General features: G+C 48.2%; 1 protein-coding gene across 1 annotated transcript; it reads left to right on the top strand.

Annotated features, from left to right (window-relative positions):
* The first annotated feature begins 522 nt into the window (after positions 1 to 522).
* Positions 523 to 24,318, top strand: LOC309529474 (uncharacterized protein). Its single transcript, XM_082217692.1, has 5 exons — positions 523 to 621; positions 19,084 to 19,159; positions 19,435 to 19,517; positions 20,256 to 20,382; positions 20,946 to 24,318. Exons 2-5 carry the CDS (start codon positions 19,099 to 19,101, stop codon positions 22,676 to 22,678), a joined length of 2,004 nt encoding a protein of 667 aa, XP_082073818.1. The 5' UTR covers positions 523 to 621; positions 19,084 to 19,098; the 3' UTR covers positions 22,679 to 24,318.
* The last annotated feature ends 1,346 nt before the right edge of the window (positions 24,319 to 25,664 follow it).

The raw sequence follows: 25,664 nt of genomic DNA, 5'->3' as shown, positions 1-25,664 counted from the left end.
GGGGGGCAGGAGGACCCCCAAGCATCTATGGCTCTGGGGATTATGCAATGGGACATCACCATTGCGGTTATTATTATTATTATTATTTATTATTATTATTAACCTTCTCTTCCCCCAGAGTTCCCAGGGCAGATTACAACATTAAAACTATACTTAAAACAGACAGAAGGTGAGTCTTACTTGCTTTTTAAGCAGTGTTCTTTTGCCCCATCCAATCATCATCATCATCATCATCATCATCATCATAGATTTATATGCCCCCCCCCCCCGCCTGACCACATTTTCCAGGCATTCTGGGCGGCTTCCAACAAATTAAAACACAGAAAGGCTCCCTGAAGACGTACTTTGGAGGGGCCCAGTTGGCCCTTGGGGGGGTTGAGCAGACAAGCACCCGGCCCTCAGAAAAAAGAGAAAGGACCCCTTGAGGACGTTGGGGATTCCAGGTGCTGGAAAAGAAGAGAGAAGCAGGAAGGAAATGGGCCCTGAAGTGGGGGTGGGAGAGGAAGAGGGTCCCCAGCTTAAGACCCCAACTGTGGGCCAGTGACCACTTCCCAGGCCCTGGCCCTGACTGAAGGTTTCCTCGTGAGTCAGGCGGAGGAGAGAAGGCAGGCAGAGCCGCAGGTGAGAGAGACTTTCCCCTGGAAACTCCCCAGGGGCTCAGAACTGTCAGTGTTCGTAAAAAGCGAAAGCAAAAAGGGTTCTGACCTCCCTTTGGTTTTTTGTTTTGGTTTTTGGTTTTTTTTTGAAAATGATATTTATTACCTTTCCAACAATTTAAACACAACAATACAAAGAAAGAAAAAAAAGAACAGAACAATACAATACAATACAATACAGAAACACTACATAACACTGACACATTAAACTAACAAAACCAAACAAAAACAGTTTAAAACACATCAAACAATTTCAGTATCTTATCTTTCATTCCCTTATTTCCACAACCTCCTCACACCTCCCTTTTTGTATTCCACTTCTATTAGTTGTTTCAGCAATTCCTTTCCATCTTCCTCTGTTTTCTATCCTATAATTATCTTAACACATTCTAACCTCATTTTTCCTTTAATATTCTATTAATCTATTTATACCTAATTCCTTATAACATTTCTGCTAAAGCCATATCACTTCATTCCAACGTTCATCTAACATTCATTAATTTTACAGTATTTCTGTAGATAGTCTTTAAATTTATTCCAATCTTCTTCCACCGACTCTTCTCCCTGGTCTCGGATTCTGCCAGTCATTTCCACCAATTCCATGTAGTCCATCAACTTCATCTGCCATTCTTCCCGGGTGGGTAAATCTTGTGTCTTCCAATACTTTGTGATGAGTATTCTTGCTGCTGTTGTTGCATACATAAAAAAGTTCTATCCTTCTTTGGCACCAATTGGCCGACCATGCCCAGGAGAAAGGCCTCTGGTTTCTTCAGGAAGGTATATTTAAATACCTTTTTCATTTCATTATAAATCATCTCCCAGAAAGCCTTAATCCTTGGGCATGTCCACCAAAGGTGAAAGAATGTACCTTCAGTCTCATTACAATTCCAACATTTATTATCGGGCAGATGGTAATTTTTTTCAAGCTTGACTGGTGTCATGTACCACCTATAGATCATTTTCATTATATTCTCTCAAGGCATTACATGCTGTGAATTTCATACCTGTGGTCCATAACCGTTCCCAGTCAGCCATCATTATGTTATGTCCAACATCTTGTGCCCATTTAATCATAGCTGATTTTTCTTTGCTTCCATTGGTGATAACCATCTTGGGGTTTTCTTTTCTAACAAATCCTTATATCTTATCCAAACATTAAACAATGCTTTTCTAACAATATGATTTTTAAATGCTTTATGTGCTTTTGCTTTATCGTACCACAAATATGCATGCCAACGAAATGCATTATTGAAACCTTCTAGATCCAGCACTTCAGTCTTTTCAAGAAGCAGCCATTCTCTCAGCCAGCAAAAAGCAGCTGATTCATAATAAAGTTTAAGAGACCTCCCTTTGTTTTATAAGATATTGTCAGAGCTGCTACCAGGTCCCAGCTCACATAGGACCACGCCACACAGCGTCCACTTTAAAAGAGTCTTTATTGAGTTACAGGTTTCATTTCCGAACTGCAGCGTGCAGCTCTACACCTTCTGCCCTAGGTCGGCGAAGACCCATCTGAGTCCCCGCCTCTTGCACACCAGCTTAATACCCTAGCCTTGCTCCACCTCCTTCGCCTCTCCCTACGTCTCTGGGTCCTTCTGCCCCCCTGGGACTCCTCCCTTCTACTCTCCTCTGACGCTGACCCCCCTGATCCTTCCGCTTCCTTTCAGCGGGCTTTGGGACCTGGCTCACTCTCCGGGCTGCTTACTGCTCCAGCTTCCGCTGCATTTGAACTTGGCGCGCGCGCCCAACTCTCTACTTTCCTCTTGACCGTTGCCTCGCTCTCTGAGGAGGGCGTGACCACCCCTGACTCGTGCCCTCCCTCCTGCTGACGGCCTCCGGAACCCGATGCCTGGCTGCCTTCCTCCCTGCTGCTCTCAGTCTTGAGCGTGGGTCCCGACTTCCAGCTGCTGCTCTCTGAATCTCCTCTGTTCCCTTCCTCCTGGGGTGTCCCCCCGGATCCCCCCCTTGCTCTGCTCACTGGGGCTCCCTTTTGGGAGTCCTCTGACTCACTGCTTAGGCTTGGAGATCTCGGGTCGTCATCATCACTCATTCTCCCTTCGGCTTCCTCCCCCTCGCTCTCTGTTTCCACCCTTCTCTGCGTCTCTGCTTCTGAACCCCTGACATCCATCCCCCCCTCGAAGCCCCCCCTTCCCCCCTCCCCGCTGTCAGGTGTGGGTGCTGGGTGCTCCATCATCATGGGAGGGAATGCTGGATACAGGTCGCTCCCCGTGGGTGGCCGCCAACTGAAGACCTCCGAGTCTTCCCCCTCGCGGTCGTCGACGTTGACTTGTTGCTCTTCCATCTCTGTACCGCCGTGCTCGAACCCGAGGTCCTCCCCGAACACGTCCATGTCAGTCTCTGCGTCGGTCGCTCGACCTGGCATCTCCAGCCACTTCCTGCGCCATTGCTCCTCTGGTCGATCGTCCCACCAATACGAGTTGCCTGATGCCGAACCTGCCGGTGAACCTTCTGGGGAACGGGTGCTCCGTGCGGGTTCCCCTTCTGAGTCGAATCCATGGAACGTGCTGGAAGAAAGTGTGGGTGTGAACAACCAGTCGTCGAAGAAGCTCGCTGGCATGGGTTTGTGTGGGAAGAGGGCATGAAACTCGTCCTTGAGCAGGGGTTCCTCCAAAGCGTAGTCTGGTACCCAGCTATTGGCGCTGGCCCGAGTGCCCTCTCTGGCTAAGAGGTATTCGACTCCCTCTTCCCCCCATCTGGAGTCCAAAATCTCCGTGACCTCGTTGATGTGGTCCTGGTGCTTCACCTCCCGCGTCTCCGTCCGTTCCCGGAGCGGACTTGGCGCCGTCCCTGGCTCCTGGAACCTGTGAGGTGCCTTGTAGGGAGTGAGCACCGACCTGTGGAACACCGGATGCATTCTGGAACCCTCCGGCAGCGCCAGTCGGAAGGCTACCGGGTTGATCTGCGCTTCGACTTGGTACGGACCGATCTGCTTGTGCCCCAACTTCTTCTTGGCAAGTGATCTGGTCGGCACTGCGTGGGCTGCCAACCAGACCCAGTCTCCCACTTGGATCACTTCGCCAACCCGCCTGTGCTTGTCAGCTTGCACCTTGTAGGCGTGCTTAGCTAGCTCCAGCTGCCGTCTGAGTTGATCGTGGACCGCCTGCAGCTCTGACGCGAACGCGTCCGCCGTCTGTGGTTCTCCTTCCCCCACTCTCTCCAGTCCCGGGAAGGTTCTGGGATTCCTCCCATTGTTGGCAAAGAACGGCGTCACTCCTGTGGACACGTGCTTCGTGTTGTTGTAAGCGAACTCGGCTAGCGGCAGGTAATCCACCCACGTCGCAGGCTGTTGATTGGCATAGCATCTCAGGTACTGCTGCATGATGGCATTGACCCTCTCTGCTTGCCCGTTGGTCTGCGGGTGTCTTGCTGATGCCAGATTGACCTTGACATTTAGAAAACCCATCAGCTTCTGCCAGAAAGACGAGATGAACTGGCGTCCGCGGTCGGACAGGATAGACCGTGGCAGGCCATGCACTTTGAACACGTGATCTATGAACAGTTTGGCGGTTTGTTCCGCCGTGGCCACCTTCGCACACGGAATGAAATGTGCCATCTTGGTGAACAAGTCCACCACCACTAGCACAGCTGTCTTGCCTCTCGAGCTGGGTAAATCCGTCACAAAGTCCAGGGCCACCCTCTCCCACGGTTCCAACGGTGTTTGCAGCGGTTCTAACAGTCCCGCCGGTGGTCTGTGTACCGGCTTGGCCCTCTGGCAGGTGTCGCACCTCGCGACGTAGTCCGCGACCTCTCCTCTCAGCCTGGGCCACCAGAAGTCTCTCGCGACTAATTCCATCGTTTTCTCTGTGCCAAAGTGACCGGCCGTGGGTGCGTCGTGCAACTGTTGCAGTACCTTGGCGCGAAGGTCGTCTCCTGGTACATAGACAGCCCCTTTGCGTAGGAGCAAGCCGTCCCGCACCTGGAACTCGTCCGTGGTAGCCGTGCCTCTGAGCAGTTCCGCCATCTTGTCTTGCGCGAATGAGTCGTCCCGCAATGCACGTCGCACCGCATCCAGGTCTACCGTAGCTGAGGCACACGCCCACGCCGTCGGTGCGAAGATGTGCATGGCCGCCGCTGGCGTCACCTCTTCTAGGTATTGCGGTTTTCGGGACAGTGCATCCGCCATGATGTTGGTGTCGCCTGGGACGTACTCTATTCGGAAATTGAAGTCAGCAAAGAACTCCGCCCAACGTATCTGCCTCTGGTTCAGGAACTGAGCCGTGCGCCAGTGCTCCAGATTCTTGTGGTCCGTGCCGACCTGCACCGTGTGCTTGGCGCCGATTAGGAAGTGCCTCCACGCCTTGAAAGCTGCATGAATGGCCAGCAACTCCCTGTCCCAGATGGTGTAGTTCTGCTCCGACTTGCTGAGCTTTCTGGAGTAGAACGCTCCCGGCCGCCACACCCCCTGCGGGTCTCGCTGCAGCAGGACAGCTCCCACGGCTCTGTCTGACGCGTCTGTCTCTACCCTCAACGGTTTACTGGGGTCGATATGCAGCAGTTGCTTCTCCGATGCGAAGAGATGCTTGAGCGCTTGAAAGGACTGTTCCGCCTGCTCCGTCCAGATGAATTTCTTTTTTTTGGAGCTGAGCGTGTCCGTAATTGCTGCCGTCTGCATCGCGAACCCCTTGATAAACTTGCGATAGAAGTTGGCGAAGCCGACAAACCGCTGGACCTCCTTCCGGTTGCGCGGGCTCTTCCAATCCAATACCGCACGAACCTTGGTGCTGTCCATGGCTATCCCCTTGTCCGACAACTTGTATCCCAGGAAATCCGCCTCCGTCGTGTCGAACTGGCACTTCTCCAGCTTGGCGTACAGTCTATGTTGTTGCAACCTGCTGAGCACCTCCCTCACGTCTCGGTCGTGAGCTTGCTGCGAGTCAGAGAAAATCAGGATGTCATCCAGGAAGCAGACGCATGTCTTGTAGAGGAGTCCCTCCAACACGTGATGCATAAAAGCTTGAAAACAGTGAGAGCCATTTTGTAATCCAAAGGGCATAACTCTGTATTCGTAGGTGCCCAGCGGTGTGAACATGGCCGTCTTCCACTCATCGCCCTCCCGCATGCGGATGAGATTGTACGCCCCTCGCAGGTCCAACTTGGTGAACACGCGTCCCTTGCGCACCGTCGCGAGGAGGTCGTCAATCCTGGGCATGGGGTAATCAGACGGTTTGGTCATCTGGTTCAAAAGGCGGTAGTCCACAACGAGTCTTTTTTGGGGCGTGTCTTTCTTTTTCACGAAGAAAACGGGACTGCCCCCCACTGCCTTGGACTCTCTGATGAAGCCACGCTCCAGATTATGCTCGATGAACTGTTTGAGTTCCTGCATTTCATCTTCAGACATGGAGTATAGCCGCCCCTTCGGCAGCGTCGCCCCCGGTAGGAGGTCAATCTTGCAGTCATATGGCCGGTGAGGGGGTAGCTTGTCCGCCTCCTTCTCGCAGAAGACCTCCAAAAAGCTCGCGTATTTGTGGGGGACCGCTTGCAACGTTCCCAACTGCAGTTGTGATTCCTCCTCCTCTCCCTCCCGTCGGGGCAGGATGCAGTGTTCTGCGCAATAAGAGGAGCCGAAGATCAGTTGTCTCTGGTACCAAGCCAGTGTCGGACTGTGCCTGTCCAGCCAACTCATGCCCAACACAATGGGCGTGTCCGACAGTTGGGTGACATTAAAACTGATGACTTCCCTGTGGTTGCCAAGGCGCATCACCATCGGTGGCGTCTGCTTCACCACCTGCCCCCCTAGCAACTCTCTGCCATCCACTGTGACGACTTGCAGGGGCAGAGTGGCAGGCAATAGCTGTATAGCGTGCTGCTCCACAAAGCTCTGCGCTATAAAGTCTGCGTTGCTTCCAGAATCCACAGAAAGCGGCACTTCGATAGTGACGCCGTCGGGTAGCTGGAGAGATGCTGTGAGCTGCACTACTGGTTTGGGTGGGAGGGGATCCGTGGGTTGCAATATCGCTGGGGACTGCTTCACAGATGCGTCTGGCTGGGCCCCAGTGCCTCCGTCTCCAGCCAGACATCGTCGTTTCCCTGCTGTGGTTCTCCTTGCTGCGTTGCTGCAGTCACCATTGCTGAGGCTGCAGTGTGCTTGTGGAACCTCCGGGGACACTCCTTCGCCAAATGGCCTGGATCCTCGCAGATGTAACACTTCCTGTTCCCTCTAGGAGGCTTCGCTTTCACTGCTGCCGGTGCTAGGGCTCTGGCTGCTGACTGAGCCCTTGCACCTCCAACCTCCATCGGTTCCCCTCCCCCTCCTGGCGGAGGTGTGGATTGCGCACGCGCTGCTTCCCTCGGAACGAAAGAGAAACTTCTCGCTGCTTCGCGCCCTCCACGTCCTTCATCTCTGCACCATGGACGTTCTTCCAGCCTCACCCCCACAGTCAGTGCCCTTTGGACCACCTCCTGCGTGCTTCGGGGCCTCTCCCCCCTTGCAATTTCATCCTTAACCGCAGAACTTAGACCCTCCCAGAAGAGGTCTCTGACAGGGGGCGAATCCCGATCCCATTCTAAAGCACTGACCAGCGCAAAAAATCGGGCGTGATACTGCCGGACGCTCGCCCTCCCTTGTTTTAGTCCATGAATCTCCCGTCTGGCAAGATCCACATCAATAGTAGACAAAAAACACGCATCCATCGCTTTGATAAAGGCATCTGCATTCTGAAGCGCCGGATCTTTATCCCTCCACAAATTGCGCAGCCAGGCTTTGGCATCCCCATGCAAATGGGACAATATGAACCCCACCTTCTCTTCCTCATCTCTAAAGTCTTTTGCCAGCAGTTGCAGTGCGCACATTACGTCTGCTCTAAAATTAGGGTACTGTTGCAAAGTCCCATCGAAGCGAGCCACAAGCCCTCCTGCTCTCCGTGCCAATCCCACGCCCTCCGGTCTGGGTCCCGGTTGCCCTTGCTTAACAAGCATTTCAAACCTGGCGTGTAGGTCTCTGTAGGCGGCTGTAGTCTCCTCCTCCCGTTTCTTGGAAGCCAATACCTCTGAGGACAACTGGGTCACTGCCTCTTGCAGCGCGGAGATCCTCTGTTCTTCCGTCATCTTGCTAACCTTTGTGAGCTTGCTTACAGACACCCCTCTTCCTCCCCTAGCGGCTTCTGCTCCCGCTGCGAGGTTTCAGGTTTCTGAAGCTTTGATGAGATGGGTCTTACTGTCAGAGCTGCTACCAGGTCCCAGCTCACATAGGACCACGCCACACAGCGTCCACTTTAAAAGAGTCTTTATTGAGTTACAGGTTTCATTTCCGAACTGCAGCGTGCAGCTCTACACCTTCTGCCCTAGGTCGGCGAAGACCCATCTGAGTCCCCGCCTCTTGCACACCAGCTTAATACCCTAGCCTTGCTCCACCTCCTTCGCCTCTCCCTACGTCTCTGGGTCCTTCTGCCCCCCTGGGACTCCTCCCTTCTACTCTCCTCTGACGCTGACCCCCCTGATCCTTCCGCTTCCTTTCGGCGGGCTTTGGGACCTGGCTCACTCTCCGGGCTGCTTACTGCTCCAGCTTCCGCTGCATTTGAACTTGGCGCGCGCGCCCAACTCTCTACTTTCCTCTTGACCGTTGCCTCGCTCTCTGAGGAGGGCGTGACCACCCCTGACTCGTGCCCTCCCTCCTGCTGACGGCCTCCGGAACCCGATGCCTGGCTGCCTTCCTCCCTGCTGCTCTCAGTCTTGAGCGTGGGTCCCGACTTCCAGCTGCTGCTCTCTGAATCTCCTCTGTTCCCTTCCTCCTGGGGTGTCCCCCCGGATCCCCCCCTTGCTCTGCTCACTGGGGCTCCCTTTTGGGAGTCCTCTGACTCACTGCTTAGGCTTGGAGATCTCGGGTCGTCATCATCACTCATTCTCCCTTCGGCTTCCTCCCCCTCGCTCTCTGTTTCCACCCTTCTCTGCGTCTCTGCTTCTGAACCCCTGACAGATATTTATTAAGATTTTCAAAAAATTACAAAATAGAAAAGAAAAAAATACAAAAAAGAAAAATACAAAATAAAAATAGTTAAAAAACAATTCAGTCATCACATATTTTTCATTTATTTATTTCCCGGACCTCCTCACGCCTTCCTTCTCTGTATTCCAGTTCAAATTATTATTTCAGCAAATCCCTCCCCTCTGTCATCACATTACCTTAATCTATTTTCATCTTATCTTAAGCAAATATATATATATATATATATATAAAAGGAAAAACCTTAAAGTTTAAAACTTAAATCTTAATTTTTGCCAACTTCTCCTAACCATAACATTCTTACCTAATTCTTTAAACATTTTTATAAGAGCCAAATGATTACATTTCAACATTTTCCTAACATTCATCAATTTTATAAAACAGTCCTAATGATAAAAAAAAAAAGCAATCCAATCTTCATCCAGCGTCCCTTCCTCCTGTTCCTGGGTTTTGTCAGTCCTTTTTATCCTAATAATCTAGCACATTAACCTGGCAATTTTATATCCGAGGCCCTCAAGTCTCTTCCATGTCCCTACCGCAGCTCTTCTTCATATTTTCCTTTTATTCGTGGGAACTCCAGCTTGGTAATATTTTTGACCCTTTTCAACAAAACAGTCCCTTTTCCATAGTCTAAACTAGACTCGATGTAGTATTTAAAAACATGTTCCAGATTCCCTTCAAAGTTAAGAGCCCCCACTGCTCCAGACATCTGACGGCCCCTTTCCAGACTCGAAAAGTCCAAATCTCCCTGTATAGGGGGGTCTATCCAACCCCCCATTTCCAAACCAAACCAGATTTTATCTTTCCAAGTCTGGTCTTTTCCAAGTTCATTTGTCAAGTCCAAAAATTTATATTCCTGCTGGGCCGCAGCTCCTTCCGTCTCTGGCGCCTAAGATTCAGCAGAATCCTCTTCTCTCAGCTGTTCTGTCATGGCACGCTCCTGTTTTAGTTCCTAGGTGGGCTCCATATAGTTTCCCACCACCTGTTCAAAGGTTCTGGCCGCATTAGTCATCAAATCCGTCTTCTGGCTTAACTGATCCAATAGGGCATTTATTTGGCAGAAAGCACCCAACAGTGCTTCTGCAGACATTGTCCTGCAAGGTCACAAACCCTTTCCCACGGTTGTAATCAGTGACAGCTGCAAGCTCCCAGGGATTAGTTACAATTTCACAGTTCCCCTTCTGATTGTTCTTTCTCTTAAAAACAATAGCAACAAAGTCTCTTTTTAAAGATATTTTGTCCTTATTTGTTCTTTTAAAATGCGAAAGGAGGCAATGAAGTCACTATGTTTCTCTTCTTAACTATCTGTCAAAAACATTTGTTTCCGGTCAATGAGCTTCAAACATCAATTCTGACACCCCGCTCCAGGACCAGGACGGTGGAAAATTACTTTACTTTAGATTCACTTCTGCAGGTTTAAACAGCTAAAAAAAAAAAAAAAAAAAAAAAAAGATCCCCCTTCTTCTCCTGCTACCGAAGGGGAGTTCAGCGATTTTAAATGATGAAAGTCAATCCTTTGAAAGTGATTTTTAAAGCTCTAGTTTGCTTTGTCTTTGCTTTGTTCTGGCTACAGGGAAACAGAAGGCTGACTTCCTGTTTAAACCTTCTCGTTTCAGTACCAAATTAAAGTGAATTTTTAAGTCCAAATTCCTTTCTATTTCGCCAGTTCTTATTTGAAGTCCAAATATTCAATGTTCCAGTACTCACGGTTGGTTATTTTAGATGCTAAATTGTCCCAGGAAAAAGGCAGTGCTCTCCGGCAACGGCTATGCGGCTTCGCTTCACAGAAAAAGCGATTGACTCACAGCAGCGTGCCACTTCCCCCTCTTTGCTTCAGAGCCCGTTTGTGGGCTCCTTTGCGGGTTGGGGGGGCGCTAAGGGTGCCCGCTGAGTCCCACGGTCACAGGCTTCATCCACCTGTGATTTCCAGAAGGCTCCCCGCTTCGCCGCAGCGGAAAGGACCCGTTTCATGCGGAGCTGGTCCCTCCAGTTCAGAGGGAGTCCGCCATTGCCGATGGTGCCACCCCGGAAGTTCTAAGAGACCTCCCTTTCTCTCTTCAGCCTGGTCCTCGGACCCTTGTCTGCACAAAAGAGGCCACGAGAATATCCTTGCAGAGTTTTTTGATTTTTTTAAAAAAATGATATTTATTGAAAGTTTTTACATTACAGAAAAAAGTGTAAAAAAAGAGAAAAAGAGATTAAACAATACAAGTCAATACATATAAAAAGAAAAGAAAAAAAGAACAAAACACACAATACATCAAGACCAAAAACAAAAGCAAAAAAAGTTCCAATATTTCCATATCTTTGTCTTTCATTAACTTGTTTCATCGACCTCCTCACACTTCCCTTTTTTGTATTCTAGTTATTCATTATTTCAGCAAATCCTTTCCATCTTTCACTATTTTCTGTCATTTAATTGTCTTAATTTATTTTAACCTTATCTTACCATAAAAAACCTTAAAACTTATTTGTACATAACTCCTTATAACATTTCTACTAAAGCCATGTAGTTTCATTCCAACATTTTTCTAACACTCATAAATTTTTCAATATTTCTCTAAATAAAGTTTTTAAACTTTCTTCCGATCTTCACCCACCGTCTCTTCTTCCTGGTCTTGGGTTCTGTCAGTCTTTTCTATCCATTCCATCTAGTCCATCAACCTGGTGACCTTCTGTCCGAGGCTCTTAACTCTTTTCCATGTCCCTTCTGCAGATCTTCTTCATATTTATACCTACACTTTACTTTGTCTTCTGCTGATCTTGTTCTTAATTTCCTTCCTTTGTCACTGAGGAGTAATCTATACAAGGCCGAGGCTCTCTCCACTTGTATTACTTGAGGTTCAACAACAACCTCCTCCTTTGTCTTCTCCACAGCTTGCCATGTCAAAGCAGATTTCTGGGTCAGTTCCTGAGTAGTTTCTTTATAAGTATTCACTTTTTGTCCCAAATCAATCCTTTTTTGTCCAAAATTTCCAAATTCTAGTAGTCATCACATCCATCTTCTCATGAAGCTGTTCCAATAAGGCACTTGTTTTGCAAAAAGCAATCACTAAGGCTTCATCTGTCCACATTCTTGTCCAAGGTCAGTCTAATTCTCACGGTCTTTAATCTCTACAGCTGGAAAATTCCCCAGCTCCACTCCTGCAACAGTTTCAAGAGCTCCCTCTAGGGGAAACAGTTTCTATTTGTATCCATCTTTTTAAAAGCAGGTCCAGCAACAAAGTTAACAAAGTTAATTTCGATTTTCAGATATTTTGCTCCTTTCAAGTGCAAAAGGAAACATTGGAATCAATATGTTTCTCTTGTTTAACTATCTGTCAAAAAACGTTTTATTCACAGTCAATGAACTTTCCCAATACGTCGCTCCCTGGCAGCCCGTTCCCAGGTTCAAAACGGTGGTAACTTATCTTCCTTCACTCTCTTGATGAGCACCCTTTGGGTTCGGTCAGTCAGCCAGTGGATTTGTAACTGGCTGACTGACCGAACCCAAAGGGTGCTCATCAATGGTTCCTCTTCATCCTGGAGAAGAGTGACTAGTGGGGTGCCACAGGGTTCTGTCTTGGGCCCGGTCTTATTCAACATCTTTATCAACGACTTGGATGATGGACTCAAGGGCATCCTGATCAAATTTGCAGATGACACCAAACTGGGAGGGGTGGCTAACACCTCAGAGGACAGGATCACACTTCAAAACGACCTTGACAGATTAGAGAACTGGGCAAAAACAAACAAGATGAATTTTAACAGGGAGAAATGTAAAGTATTGCACTTGGGCAAAAAAAATGAGAGGCACAAATACAAGATGGGGGACACCTGGCTTGAGAGCAGTACATGTGAAAAGGATCTAGGAGTCTTGGTTGACCATAAACTTGACATGAGCCAACAGTGTGACGCGGCAGCTAAAAAAGCCAATGCAATTCTGGACTGCATCAATAGGAGTATAGCATCTAGATCAAGGGAAGTAATAGTGCCACTGTATTCTGCTCTGGTCAGACCTCACCTGGAGTACTGTGTCCAGTTCTGGACACCACAGTTCAAGAAGGACACTGACAAACTGGAACGTGTCCAGAGGAGGGCAACCAAAATGGTCAAAGGCCTGGAAACGATGCCTTATGAGGAACGGCTAAGGGAGCTGGGCATGTTTAGCCTGGAGAAGAGGAAGTTAAGGGGTGATATGATAGCCATGTTCAAATATATAAAAGGATGTCACATAGAGGAGGGAGAAAGGTTGTTTTCTGCTGCTCCAGAGAAGCGGACACGGAGCAATGGATCCAAACTACAAGAAAGAAGATTCCACCTAAACATTAGGAAGAACTTCCTGACAGTAAGAGCTGTTTGACAGTGGAATTTGCTGCCAAGGAGTGTGGTGGAGTCTCCTACTTTGGAGGTCTTTAAGCAGAGGCTTGACAACCATATGTCAGGAGTGCTCTGATGGTGTTTCCTGCTTGGCAGGGGGTTGGACTCAATGGCCCTTGTGGTCTCTTCCAACTCTATGATTCTATGATTCTCTCCTGCAGGCTTAAACAATCTAAACTTTCCCCCTCTTCTCCTGCTTCCAAGGGGGGTTTAGAAATTTTAGCCGATGGAGGTTTAATCCTTTACAAAAGACTTTCCAGACTTTAGATTGCAATGTCTTTGCTTCAATCTATTTACAAAAGCGGAAGACGGACTTCCTGTTTGGAACCTTCCCGCTTTGGTGCCAAATTAAAGATGTTTAGTAATCCAATTTTCCGTTCTACTCACGGGTAGTTGTTTAAAGTCCAATTGTCCACAGGAAAAAGTCAGCGCTCTCCGGCAACAGCAATGCGGCTTCACTTCGTGAAAAAAGCAATTGATTCGAAGCACCGCGCCGCTCACCCCACGTCGCTCCGGATCCCCGAAACCGGGTTTCTCCGCGAGTAGGGGAGGCGCAAAAGGTGCCAGCCGAATCCCACGTCCACAGGCTTCTCCCGTCTGTGGTTTTTAATGGGTCTCCGCCTCGCCGTGGCGGTCCAGACCCTGTATCCTTGCAGAGTTTTATTCTTAAAAGTCTTTGTGCAAAACACAACTGAACAACTATACACACCAGCACCAACTAACCCAAACACCAGCCTCAGCCTCAGCAACAAACTAACATTTCTCACTTATATATACAACTTGGTGCAGACCGCTGAGTCATGCTGACCCAGCTTGATTTGCATAAAAGAAACAGCGGCCATTTTAGCCGTGACACCCCTTCTGTTTCTTAAATGCGAAAAACCCCAACAGAAACAATACATACATACATTATATACATAAACCCAGTTATTATCTTGTGATTGACAATACTCCAGTTTGATTACCCCATTCTGTACACAATCTCTCACATTCGCATGACGGATAGCAATATGTTTTGATGTGGATTTCATTATTTCTGAGCCTGCTAATGCAATGCACGATTGGCTATCTTCATACACTTGGATAGGCAAATCTACTTTGCAATCTAGATCTTTTAGTATCTGTATAAACCACATGATTTCATTGCATGCTGGTGACAGGCTCCCGTATTCTGCCTCACAGGATGAGGTCGCAACAAATCCTTGTTTCGTTGACCTCCACCCAATTATGGAATTGGCAAACATCATAACCATTCCACTCGTAGATTTTCTGGTAGCTACACAGCTTTCCCAGTCCGCATCAACAAATACTTTTAGTTTTTCGTCTTGTGTACTAGATATCTTCAAACATACATTTAATGTCCCCTTTAGATATCTGAGAAGCCTTTTCAAAGCACACCAATCAGCAGTACTGGCTTTAGATACACGTTGACTCAGAACATTTGTAGCACATGCAATATCTGGCCTTGACCACTGGCTTAAATACAATAGTGATCCTATTTTTGAGTGATACAACTCAGGCTGATCAAATTCATCATCACACACTGTCTTTGGGAAATCTGGTGTCATGGGAGTCTGAACTGGCTTGCAGTTTTCAGTGCCAAACTGCTCTATTAAATGAAGAATTTTCTCGTTCTGGCTCAATAGGAAGCTTCCATCAGCTTCCTGCCTTACTTCTACTCCCAAGTAATTGCTTACAGGCCCCAAGGCTTTAAGCTTAAACCTCTTTTCCAGTTGACTTGTGAGCTTCTGGATCTCATCTGTGGAACTCCCTGCCACAAGCAAATCATCAACAAAGACTAAGAGCATTAGATATTTGTTGCCTGTCCCCTTGGTGTACAGGCATGGATCAGCCACACTCCTTTTAAAACCAAGTTTTACAAGGGCTTCATTTAAACACTGGTTCCAACACCTTCCACTTTGTTTGAGACCGTAAACAGCCTTTCTCAAACGCCAGACTGCACCATTCTCCTCTTCAAACCCAGGGGGTTGTCTCATTAACACTTCATGGTTAAATTTGCATGCAGATATGCAGCATCAACATCAAAATGGTGCACTGCTAGTTGTCTTAGAGCAGCAATGGAAAGCATTAAATGAAAAGTTTCACTCTTTACAGTGGGAGAAAACACTTCATCATAACTCTCCCCTTTAATCTGAGTGAACCCTCTGGCTACTAATCTGGCTCGAAAACGTGGTTCCCCAGATGCAAGGGTTTTCCTTTTGTAAACCCACTTGCATGACACCACTCTGCCACCCGGGGGCAGCATTATGACCTCAAACACTTTGTTACATTTAAAAGAACCCTTTCCTCCCTTTTTCCGCTTTTTACAAACACTGACAGGTTATGGGCCCAGTGTTTCTGAGCATGTGCAGAGTGCAAAACGACTGACAGCATCTGAGCAGGGAGCTGGTGAGTCCTGGTGGTGTATGAAGCCAGTGGCTGTGGGTTGGAGCAGTTGGTGGCAAGCTGTAACTGTCTGCAGCGACGCTGGAGCAGCTAGGATCTGAGAATCAGGAAAGCACTCAGTGTCGGCTACTGGAACAGTTTGAACTGCTAGAGGACCACAGTAGGCGACTCACAGTCGCGGACCGTGGGCCGGGGGGAGGGGTGGCATTATTAATCTGGGAAGATTGTCCTTTCAGGGCTCTACCATCGCCATCGATCCCCGGCATTGAATGTGTTGGCCTAGTGTGGGGCTCCGAGGAGAGCTTGGCTGTCTGGCTGGTGTACCGGCCACCAAGCGCACCAGCAGCCACCCTGTCAGGCCTATTGGAGGCGGTGGCCAGCTGGGCCTTGGAGTTCCCTAACCTATTGGTATTGGGGGACTTCAACATCCATGCTGATGTCACTCCCTCCTCACAGGCTCTGGACCTGGTGTCTTCCATGGCGACACTAGGGCTCTCCCAGTTTATTTCGGGCCCCACACATCAAGCAGGCCACATGCTGGATTTGATCTTTGGCGTAAGTATAGATGTGATCATGTCTCCTTCGATGAAGGTGCCATGGTCTGATCACTACGCTCTAAAAGCCAGGATTGACTTTCCACCCCCAACCTGCTTAGGTGGCGAGCCGATTTGGGCTCGCCCGCAGACGCTGATGGACCCTGATAGATTCCGCCAAGCCTTGCGGGACCTTGCTCCCCCTGGCGACTCATTGACTGAGCTTGTTGAGGGCTGGAATATCCAGCTCCTGGCAGCCATCGATGAGATCGCACCTAAGCGCCTTCTGCGACCCCGCAGAAACCGGGCTCCCTGGTTTACCGAGGAGCTCTGGAAAATGTAGCGGGACCTCAGGCGGCTAGAGCGAGTATGGCGGGGTGCCCGTGACGGAGCCTCAAGAACATCTTAAAGGGCTTTTATGAAAACCTATGAGATGGCGGTGAAGGCTGCTAAGAAGTCTTACTTCTTGGCCTCCATTGCATCCGCTAGCTCTCGCCCGGCGCAATTATTTAGTATAATCAGGTCTTTAACGTCCCTTGGGGGACAGCCAAATTTAAATAACAATCTGGCACACAGCTGTGAGGCATTTGCGAGCTTTTTTGCGGAGAAGGTCTTGTTGCTCCGCCATGACCTCCCTGCCAATTTGGATACAATAAAGGAACTGGAGGCCCCTCGACTGTCCTCGGGTCCAGTATTGGACCACTTTGACCAGATATCCCCAGCTGATCTGGACAGACTCCTCCAAGTTGGAAAGCCCACCACCTGTCCTCTCGACCTGTGCCCGTCTTGGCTGATTAGAGCGTGTCCAGACAAACTGCGGGCCCTCCTGAGGGATATCATCAATTTATAGAATCATAGAGTTGGAAGAGACCACAAGGGCCATCGAGTCCAACCCCCTGCCAAGCAGGAAACACCGTCAGAGCACTCCTGACATATGGTTGTCAAGCCTCTGCTTAAAGACCTCCAAAGCAGGAGACTCCACCACACTCCTTGGCAGCAAATTCCACTGTCGAACAACTCTTACTGTCAGGAAGTTCTTCCTAATGTTTAGGTGGAATCTTCTTTCTTGTAGTTTGGATCCATTGCTCCGTGTCCGCTTCTCTGGAGCAGCAGAAAACAACCTTTCTCCCTCCTCTATATGACATCCTTTTATATATTTGAACATGGCTATCATATCACCCCTTAACCTCCTCTTCTCCAGGCTAAACATGCCCAGCTCCCTTAGCCGTTCCTCATAAGGCATCGTTTCCAGGCCTTTGACCATTTTGGTTGCCCTCCCCTGGACACGTTCCAGTTTGTCAGTGTCCTTCTTGAACTGTGGTGCCCAGAACTGGACACAGTACTCCAGGTGAGGTCTGACCAGAGCAGAATACAGTGGCACTATTACTTCCCTTGATCTAGATGCTATACTCCTATTGATGCAGCCCGGAATTGCATTGGCTTTTTTAGCTGCCGCGTCACACTGTTGGCTCATGTCAAGTTTGTGGTCAACCAAGACTCCTAGATCCTATTTGTCCCATGGCATGGGGACATTCCCAGGGGAACTGAAGGAGGCAGTGGTGTGCCCGCTCTTAAAGAAAACATCATTAGAGCTTTAGATCTATCCAATTACTGCCCGGTTTCTAATCTTCCGTTCCTGGGTAAGGTGATTGAGAGAGTGGTTGCTGAACAGCTTGGTAGGTTTCTGGATGAAACATCGGCTCTGGATCCATTCCAGTCTGGCTTCCGTGCTGGTCATGGGACCGAGACAGCTCTGGTTGCCCTAACAGATGATCTTCGTAGACAGCTGGATCGAGACGGGTCGGGGCTGCTGATTCTTCTAGACCTGTCAGCAGCCTTTGACATGGTCGATCAAGAACTCCTGGACCACTGCCTTGCCAACGTGGGGATCCAGGGAATTTTGGGCTGGGTTGCCATCAGTATGCCGATGACACCCAACTATCTGTTGATGGATGGCCATCCTGACTCGGCCCCAGACACACTGACCAGATGTTTGGAAGCTGTGGCTGGATGGTTACGTGGGAGCCGGTTGAAGCTAAATCCTTCGAAGGCAGAGGTCCTCTGGCTGGGACGGGGTGATATGGGATTGGGGGGGGCAATTCCCATCTCTTGCGGGGGTGCAATTAGTGCCAGCACCGTCCGTTAAGAATTTGGGTGTAATCTTCGACACCTCCCTCTCTATGGAGGCGCAGATTGCAGCTATAACAAAGGCGGCATTTTTCCATCTCCAGCAAGCTAAGCAGTTGGCTCCTTACCTCTCTCACCCTGACCTAGCCACTGTGATCCACGCAACGGTCACCTCCAGACTGGATTATTGTAACTCACTCTACGTGGGGCTGCCCTTGAGACTGACCCATAAACTCCAGCAGGTGCAGAATGCTGCAGCGAGACTCCTTATGGGGTCTTCGCTGCGAGACCACGTTCACCCGGTGCTATACCAGCTGCACTGGCTCCCAGTGGAGTACAGGATCAGGTTTAAGGTGCTGGTTTTAACCTTTAAAGCTCTATATGGCCTAGGACCCTCGTACCTACGGGACCGCCTCTCCTGGTATGTCCCACAGAGGAACTTACGGTCTTCAAATAAAAACATCTTGAAGGTCCCAGGCCACAGAGAAGTTAGGCTGGCCTCAACTAGAGCCAGGACTTTTTCGGCTGTGGCCCTGATCTGGTGGAACGCTCTGTCACAAGAGACGAGGGCCCTGCGGGACTTGACATCTTTCCGCAGGGCCTGCAAGACAGAGCTGTTCCACCAGGCCTTCGGCCAGGGCACAGCCTGACTCCCTCCTTCGGCAATCTTCGCGGACCTCTGGCCCAATGGTTGCCAGTGGCTTGATTTGAATTAATTTTATAATGAATGATTTTAGAGTGTTGTTTGGGCTGTACTTTTGTACTGTTTTATTGTTGTAAGCCGCCCTGAGCCCGGCTTCGGCTGGGGAGGGCGGGATATAAATAAAAATTATTATTATTATTATTATTATTATTAAATTGCTGGAACTATAATTACAGATATAATGACAGATAATCTCCCAAACTGCTCTTCTAATGGCTCACCGTCTTTTGAGAAGCAAGGGATGAGATCTGCTCCCCTAAAGTGCTTTCTTCGGTCATTCCTGTTCTAATCCTTCTCCCTATTCTCTGTTTTGAATCCTTGTTGCTCTTTCTGGGAAAGGATCCGTTTGCAGAAATGGACCCAGATTCCTCTGAGACACAGAGGTCTCCGTTGGACACCAGAGGGAGACCACTGGGTAAGGAGAAGCGAGATTTTCTTCTCATTCTGTAGATCTTGAAATTTATATCTGTGGGTTCTGTTCAGCTTTGGGGGGGGAAAGCACTTGGGGACGAGAGCGCCAAGGAGGGGAGATGTATTTTGACCCAAAGTAAGTTTGAAATGAGTACAAATGTCTAAATGCACTTTGCAAGAAAGACTTTTTCTAAGGCCCATCTGTCGCCTGAAATGTGCTGCTGAAGCTCTGAGAGACGCAGGAGCTGATGGCTTCCGTGTGACTTTTGTCTCTCGCAGGTGACCAAAGGATGCCCCCCAGACCTCCTCATCCATCTTTTCATGAGAACGGAGGAGAAGCAGCAGCTGTGGAAACAGATCTGGTATGGGGAAAGAGCTTTGTGGGGAAAGAGTCAGAGGAGTGGGGCAGCCAGGGAGCCTCTGGGCCGGAAAGAATTTCTCCTCCTCTTGGCTTCCGTCAAAGCCTCTGCCCTGAACAAAGATGGACAATGCCATTCAGGAAGGTTTACGTGCTGACAGGAATGAACAGCCATCTCTCCTTAACTGGGCTTCGGAATGTCACTATTTTTATGATTTATCAGTAGCTGCAGTTATATTTCTATATTGATCTAATCAGGCTTCTAAGCAGTTGAGAAGCTTCTAAGCAGTTGAGAAGCCATAGCAAACCGTGGCCGGGATTCACCTCAGCAGCCCCATCAGCTGAAGAAGGGGAATCCCCTCCTCCCCCTCTCTGTGCCCCCATGAGCCCCTTGAAGTTGGCTGTAGGGCAGAGGGAGGGTCCCATCGCCCCCCAAGCATCGCACAGTGGGAGTAGAGAAGGGATCGTTCTGTCTGGCAGACAGGAATACTTCCACAGACAGAATAATTTGAAGAACAGCATGCGGAGTTCCACCCATGCACACAAAGATTAATACCCATCATTAGAATGCACAGTAAAATAAATCAGTTGAAATGCTAAAATAGGCATCCAGACCTAAAACGTGCAGCAAAATAATCCCATTAAAACAACACAAAAAGGAATGGGCAGAAAACAACTGAGCAATGTATAGTGGATAATCTTTGTGCTCTCTCAGAAGAGGACCTTTTTCCTTTTCCTTCAGGGTCCGCTGTGCTTTGAAGATGTCGCTGTGTATTTCACAGAGGAGGAGTGGGCGTTGCTGGATCCTGACCAGAGAGCTCTGCATAAGGAAGTCATGGAGGAGAATCGTAGGATTGTGGACTCTCTCAGTAAGGATTCCTGCTGGACTATAATATATGTTTTGAAATACACCCACCCACCCCTGTGAGAATCCTGCAATATTTTGATGGCGCTTGACAGCATCTGGGATTCTCCTTCCCCGCAGCTCACCTTGAATCTACTGTTCTGTCTGCAAATATTCTTGCCCCACATATGCCTTTTTAAACCATGACCAGGCTGCTCTGAGCTGCCCAGACCTTCTTGAATGTAACTTTCTGTGTGGTGGCAGAAGAAGTAGCAGCTTTTGAGAGGTTTTCTGTTTCTGCTCCGGTCACTTTCTGGTTGACCAAAGAGACAACTGGCCTTGCAGATGGAGGAGATTCCATGATTAGGCCAAACAAGATCCTTCCCGGAAGATGCCAGTCTGTTTGAATCTCAGGTCCCATCAATCTGTGTGTCAAGGAGAGTCAACAAAGGCAGTGAACCCTGTAGTAAGACCTCAGATCTAAGTCCCTTCCGTTCTTCATCTATCACAAACATTCCTTAGCAGTCTTCCATAATTTGGGGCTCCATTTCTTCCTGAGGCTCTAATCTGTTTCTCTCTTTGATGCAGGTGCTGATGGATTGGAAATTATGAACAAGGGGAACCGTGACAACATTCACACAGTGGGGAAGTTGTATAAATATTTGGAGTGTGGAGAGAGTTATAGTCTGAGCTCCCATTCTACTTCCCATAAAATATATCCTATTGGGAAAAATTGTTATCGGTACTTGAAAGATGGTAAGACGTTTCATCAGAAGACATTTCTCACTTTCCCTAAAAGAACTCACAGCAGGGAGAAACCCCATCAGTGTTTGGAATGTGGGAAGAGGTTCAGGCAGAAAGCTAAGCTCACAGATCATCAAAGAATTCATACAGGGGAGAAACCATATCAGTGCTTGGAATGTAGAAAGAGCTTCAAACTGAAGAGACATCTCACTTATCATCAAGCAATTCATAGTCAGGAGAGACCATATCAGTGCTTGGAGTGTGGGAAGAGCTTCAGGGAGAAATCTAAGCTCACTTCCCATCAAAGAATTCATACAGGGGAGAAACCATATCAGTGCTTGGAGTGTGGGAAGAGCTTCAGTCAGAGGGGTCATCTCACTTCCCATCAAAGTATTCATACAGGGGAGAAACCATATCAGTGCTTGGAATGTGGAAAGAATTTTAGTCGGAAGGATATCCTTACTTCACATGAAAGAATTCACAGAGGAGAGAAACCATATAAATGCTTTGAATGTGGACGGAGCTTCGTTAGGGGCTACCATCTCACATCCCATCAAACAATTCACACTGGGGAGAAACCCCATCAGTGCTTAGAATGTGGGAAGAACTTCACTAGCAAGAATAGTTTCACTTTCCATCAAAGAATTCATACAGGGGAGAAGCCACATAAGTGCTTGGAATGTGGAAAGAGCTTCAGTTACAGGGCTACGCTCAAGGCCCATCAAACAATTCATACAGGGGAGAAACCATATCAGTGCTTGGAATGTGGAAAGAGCTTCAGGCAGAAAGCTCTGCTGATATCCCATCAAAGTATTCATACAGGGAAGAAACCATATCAGTGCTTGGAATGTGGAAAGAGCTTCAGGCAGAAAGCTAATCTCACTTCCCATCAAAGAATTCATACAGGGGAGAAACCATATCAGTGCTTGGAATGTGGAAAGAGCTTCAGTCAAAAGAATAGTCTCACTTCCCATCAAAGTATTCATACAGGGGAGAAACCACATAAGTGCTTGGAATGTCGGAAGAGCTTCAGTCACAGGGCTGCGCTCAAGTCCCATCAAAGAATTCATACAGGGGAGAAACCACATAAGTGCTTGGAGTGTGGGAAGAGCTTCAGTCACAGGGCTGCGCTCAAGGCCCATCAAAGAATTCATACAGGGGAGAAACCATATCAGTGCTTGGAATGTGGAAAGAGCTTCAGGGAGAAAGCTCAGCTCACACCCCATAAAAGAATTCATACAGGGGAGAAACCATATCAGTGCTTGGAATGTGGAAAGAGCTTTAATCGCAAGAATAGTCTCATTTCCCATCAAAGAATTCATACAGGGGAGAAACCATATCAGTGCTTGGAATGTGGAAAGCGCTTCAGTCAAAAGAATAGTCTCACTTCCCATCAAAGAATTCATACAGGTGAGAAACCATATCAGTGCTTGGAATGTGGAAAGAGCTTCGGTCAAAAGAATAGTCTCACTTTCCATCAAAGAATTCATACAGGGGAGAAACCATATCAGTGCAGGAAGAAGAAAAGTCTCACTTTCCATCAAGGAACTCACAGCAGGGAGAATCATGTTATTTGAAGATGGGTCTCATATGTCCTCTCAATCTCCTCTTTTCCAGGCTAAGCCTTCCCAGCTCCTTCTATCATTCCTTAAAAGGCTTGGTTTCCAAATGCTTGATTATATTGGTCACCCTTCTCTGCACAGATTCCAACTTCTCAATATCCTCCTTTGATTGTGACATCCGGAATTGAGCACAGGACTCCAGGTGTGGTCTGACCAATCAGTAAGGAACATAGTATTACTTCCCATGACCTGGACATTAGATGTCTGTTGATATACCGTATTTTTCGCTCTATAACACGCACCTGACCATAACACGCACATCGTTTTTAGAGGAGGAAAACAAGGGAAAAAACATTCTGAATGAAACAGTGGATGTATCATTTTTGTGCTTCATGCTGTGGCCACAGACATGTGATCTGATGGTGAATTTGGGGTGACCCAATGTAAAAATCCTGAGAATCCATGTGGATCCATGCTTTTTAACCACATTTTTGCACCATTGCAGCCCCAGGCAACAGTGGGTGCGTAATTTTTGGGGGGCAGGCTGTAGCCATGGACATGCTATGTGATCTGATGGTGAATTTGGGGTGACCCAGTGCAAAAATCCTGAGAATCCATGTGGATCCATGCTTTTTAACCACATTTTTGCACCATTGCAGCCCCAGGCAACAGTGGGTGCGTAATTTTTGGGGGGCAGGCTGTAGCCATGGACATGCTATGTGCTCTGATGGTGAATTTGGGGTGACCCAATGCAAAGATCCTGAGGATCCATGTGGATCCATGCTTTGTAACCACATTTTAAGTGGGGAGGGAAGGAAAAACACAGAAGGGACAAGGAGCACGAGAGGGGTGTGCAGAGAAGCAGCTGGCTAAGAATGCAGGAGAGGGGTATAACGGGAGGGAGGAAAGGAAGTCAAAAGTTTCCCCCCACCCAAGCCAGCCAGCGCTCTCTCTCTCTCTCTCTCTCTCCCTCTCTCTCCCACCTGCATGTTTTCAGCAGCACAGAGAGGAAGGAACGACACACTGCTTTCCCCTCTGCTTGCCTGGAGGGGAGGGGCTTTCCCTGCTCTTTGTTCTGTTTGAGCAAACACAGCAACGAAACAGAAAAGGGTGGGCAGTAAGACCCTGAGGCAGAATGCAGGAAAGCAGCAGCTTCCTCTTTTCAGGTTTCCCTTCTCCGTGAAGCGCGATTTGATTTTTGCCTGATTTTTCGGCTCCAGGGACCACACATTCGCTCAATAACATGCACAGACCCACTTTCCCCTTCCTTTTTAGGAGAAAAAATCTGCGTGTTATAGAGAGAAAAATGTGGTAGCTTAAAACAGCATTAGCTTATTTTGCTACTGACTCACCTTGTTGACTCATGTTAAGCTTTTGGTGTCCTAAGACCCTTAGATCCTTTTCACATGTGCTGCTGGCAAGCGTGGTGTTTCCCATAGAATCATAGAATTGTAGAGGTCTAATGGTCTTAGTGGACCACAAGCTAAACATGATTCAATCGTCTGATGGCATCCAGTATGGAATGTGTGCCTCCGTTTTTTAGCATTTTTAGTTGTCTAAAAATACTGAATGCTAGATGACACAACCTTGATGGCAGAAAGTGAGGAGGAATTAAGGAACCTTTTAATGAGGGTGAAAGAGGAGAGCGCAAAATATGGTCTGAAGCTCAACATCAAAAAAACGAAGATCATGGCCACTGGGCCCATCACCTCCTGGCAAACAGAAGGGGAAGAAATGGAGGCAGTGAGAGATTTTACCTTCTTGGGTTCCATGATCACTGCAGATGGTGACAGTAGCCACGGAATTAAAAGACGCCTGCTTCTTGGGAGAAAAGCAATGACAAGCCTAGACAGCATCTTAAAAAGCAGAGACATCACCTTGACAACAAAGGTCCGCATAGTTAAAGCTCTGGTTTTCCCAGTAGTGATGCATGGAAGTGAAAGCTGGACCATCAAGAAGGCTGATTGCTGAAGAATGGATGCTTTTGAATTAGAAGAAGAAGAAGAGTTTGGATTTGATATTCCGTCTTTCACTCCCTTGAAGGAGTCTCAAAGTGGCTCACATTCTCCTTTCCCTTCCTCCCCCACAACAAACACTCTGTGAGGTGAGTGGGGCTGAGAGACTTCAAAGAAGTGTGACTAGCCCAAGGTCACCCAGCAGCTGCATGTGGAGGAGCGGAGACGCGAACCCGGTTCCCCAGATTACAAGACTACCGCTCTTAACCACTATACCACACTGGCTCTCCAACACTGGAATTATGGTGTTAGAGGAGACTCTCGAGAGTCCCATGGACTGCAAGAAGATCCAACCTCTCCATTCTGAAGGAAATCAGCCCTGAGCGCTCACTGGAAGGACAGATCGTGAAGCTGAGGCTCCAAGACTTTGGCCACCTCATGAGAAGAGAAGACTCCCTGGAAAAGACCCTGATGTTGGGGAAGATGGAGGGCACAAGGAGAAGGGGGCGACAGAGGACGAGATGGTTGGACAGTGTTCTCAAAGCTACGAACATGAGTTTGACCAAACTGCGGGAGGCAGTGGAAGACAGGAGTGCCTGGCCTGCTCTGGTCCAGGGGGTCACAAAGACGCGGACAACACTAAACAACAAGCAGTCTCTGCTCTTTTTGCCTTCCCTGGGAGGAAGGCGGAGTGGATGTCTGAAACTCAGTGTCAAACTGAAACTCAATCCAGATAAGCCTGAGGCAGTTAGTGGGTGGTGCCCTAGACCAGATGGGTGGGAGATGGCCTGCTCTTAAAAAAAATAAAAATAAATAGGTTTTTCATAAAGTTATACACAATAACTGTAACCTTTCCAAAACATACAAAATATCAAGGTTCTTTCACACCTTCAGACCTTCCCCCACATGGGTTCCAGTTCTAAAGAGGTTATCTTTTCCCTTTTCCCTGCATCTTTTACCATTATCCATCTCTTATGTAACCATAGTAACCAAAGTTCAGTTCACATTGCAGGTGTCCTTGTATCCCTGCCCGTGATTTTAACTGT

This window comes from Podarcis vaucheri (genome assembly GCF_965113315.1).
Source record: "Podarcis vaucheri genome assembly, chromosome: 3".
Classification (NCBI taxonomy): domain Eukaryota; kingdom Metazoa; phylum Chordata; class Lepidosauria; order Squamata; family Lacertidae; genus Podarcis; species Podarcis vaucheri.
This window is presented reverse-complemented; position numbering and strand designations above follow the sequence as displayed.

Coding starts and splice junctions, on each gene's coding strand:
- LOC309529474 (XM_082217692.1), top strand. CDS start 19,099: ATGGACCCAGATTCCTCTGAGACACAGAGGTCTCCGTTGGACACCAGA. Junction 19,160..19,434: donor CACCAGAGGGAGACCACTGG/GTAAGGAGAAGC, acceptor TGTCTCTCGCAG/GTGACCAAAGGATGCCCCCC. Junction 20,383..20,945: donor TAGGATTGTGGACTCTCTCA/GTAAGGATTCCT, acceptor TCTTTGATGCAG/GTGCTGATGGATTGGAAATT.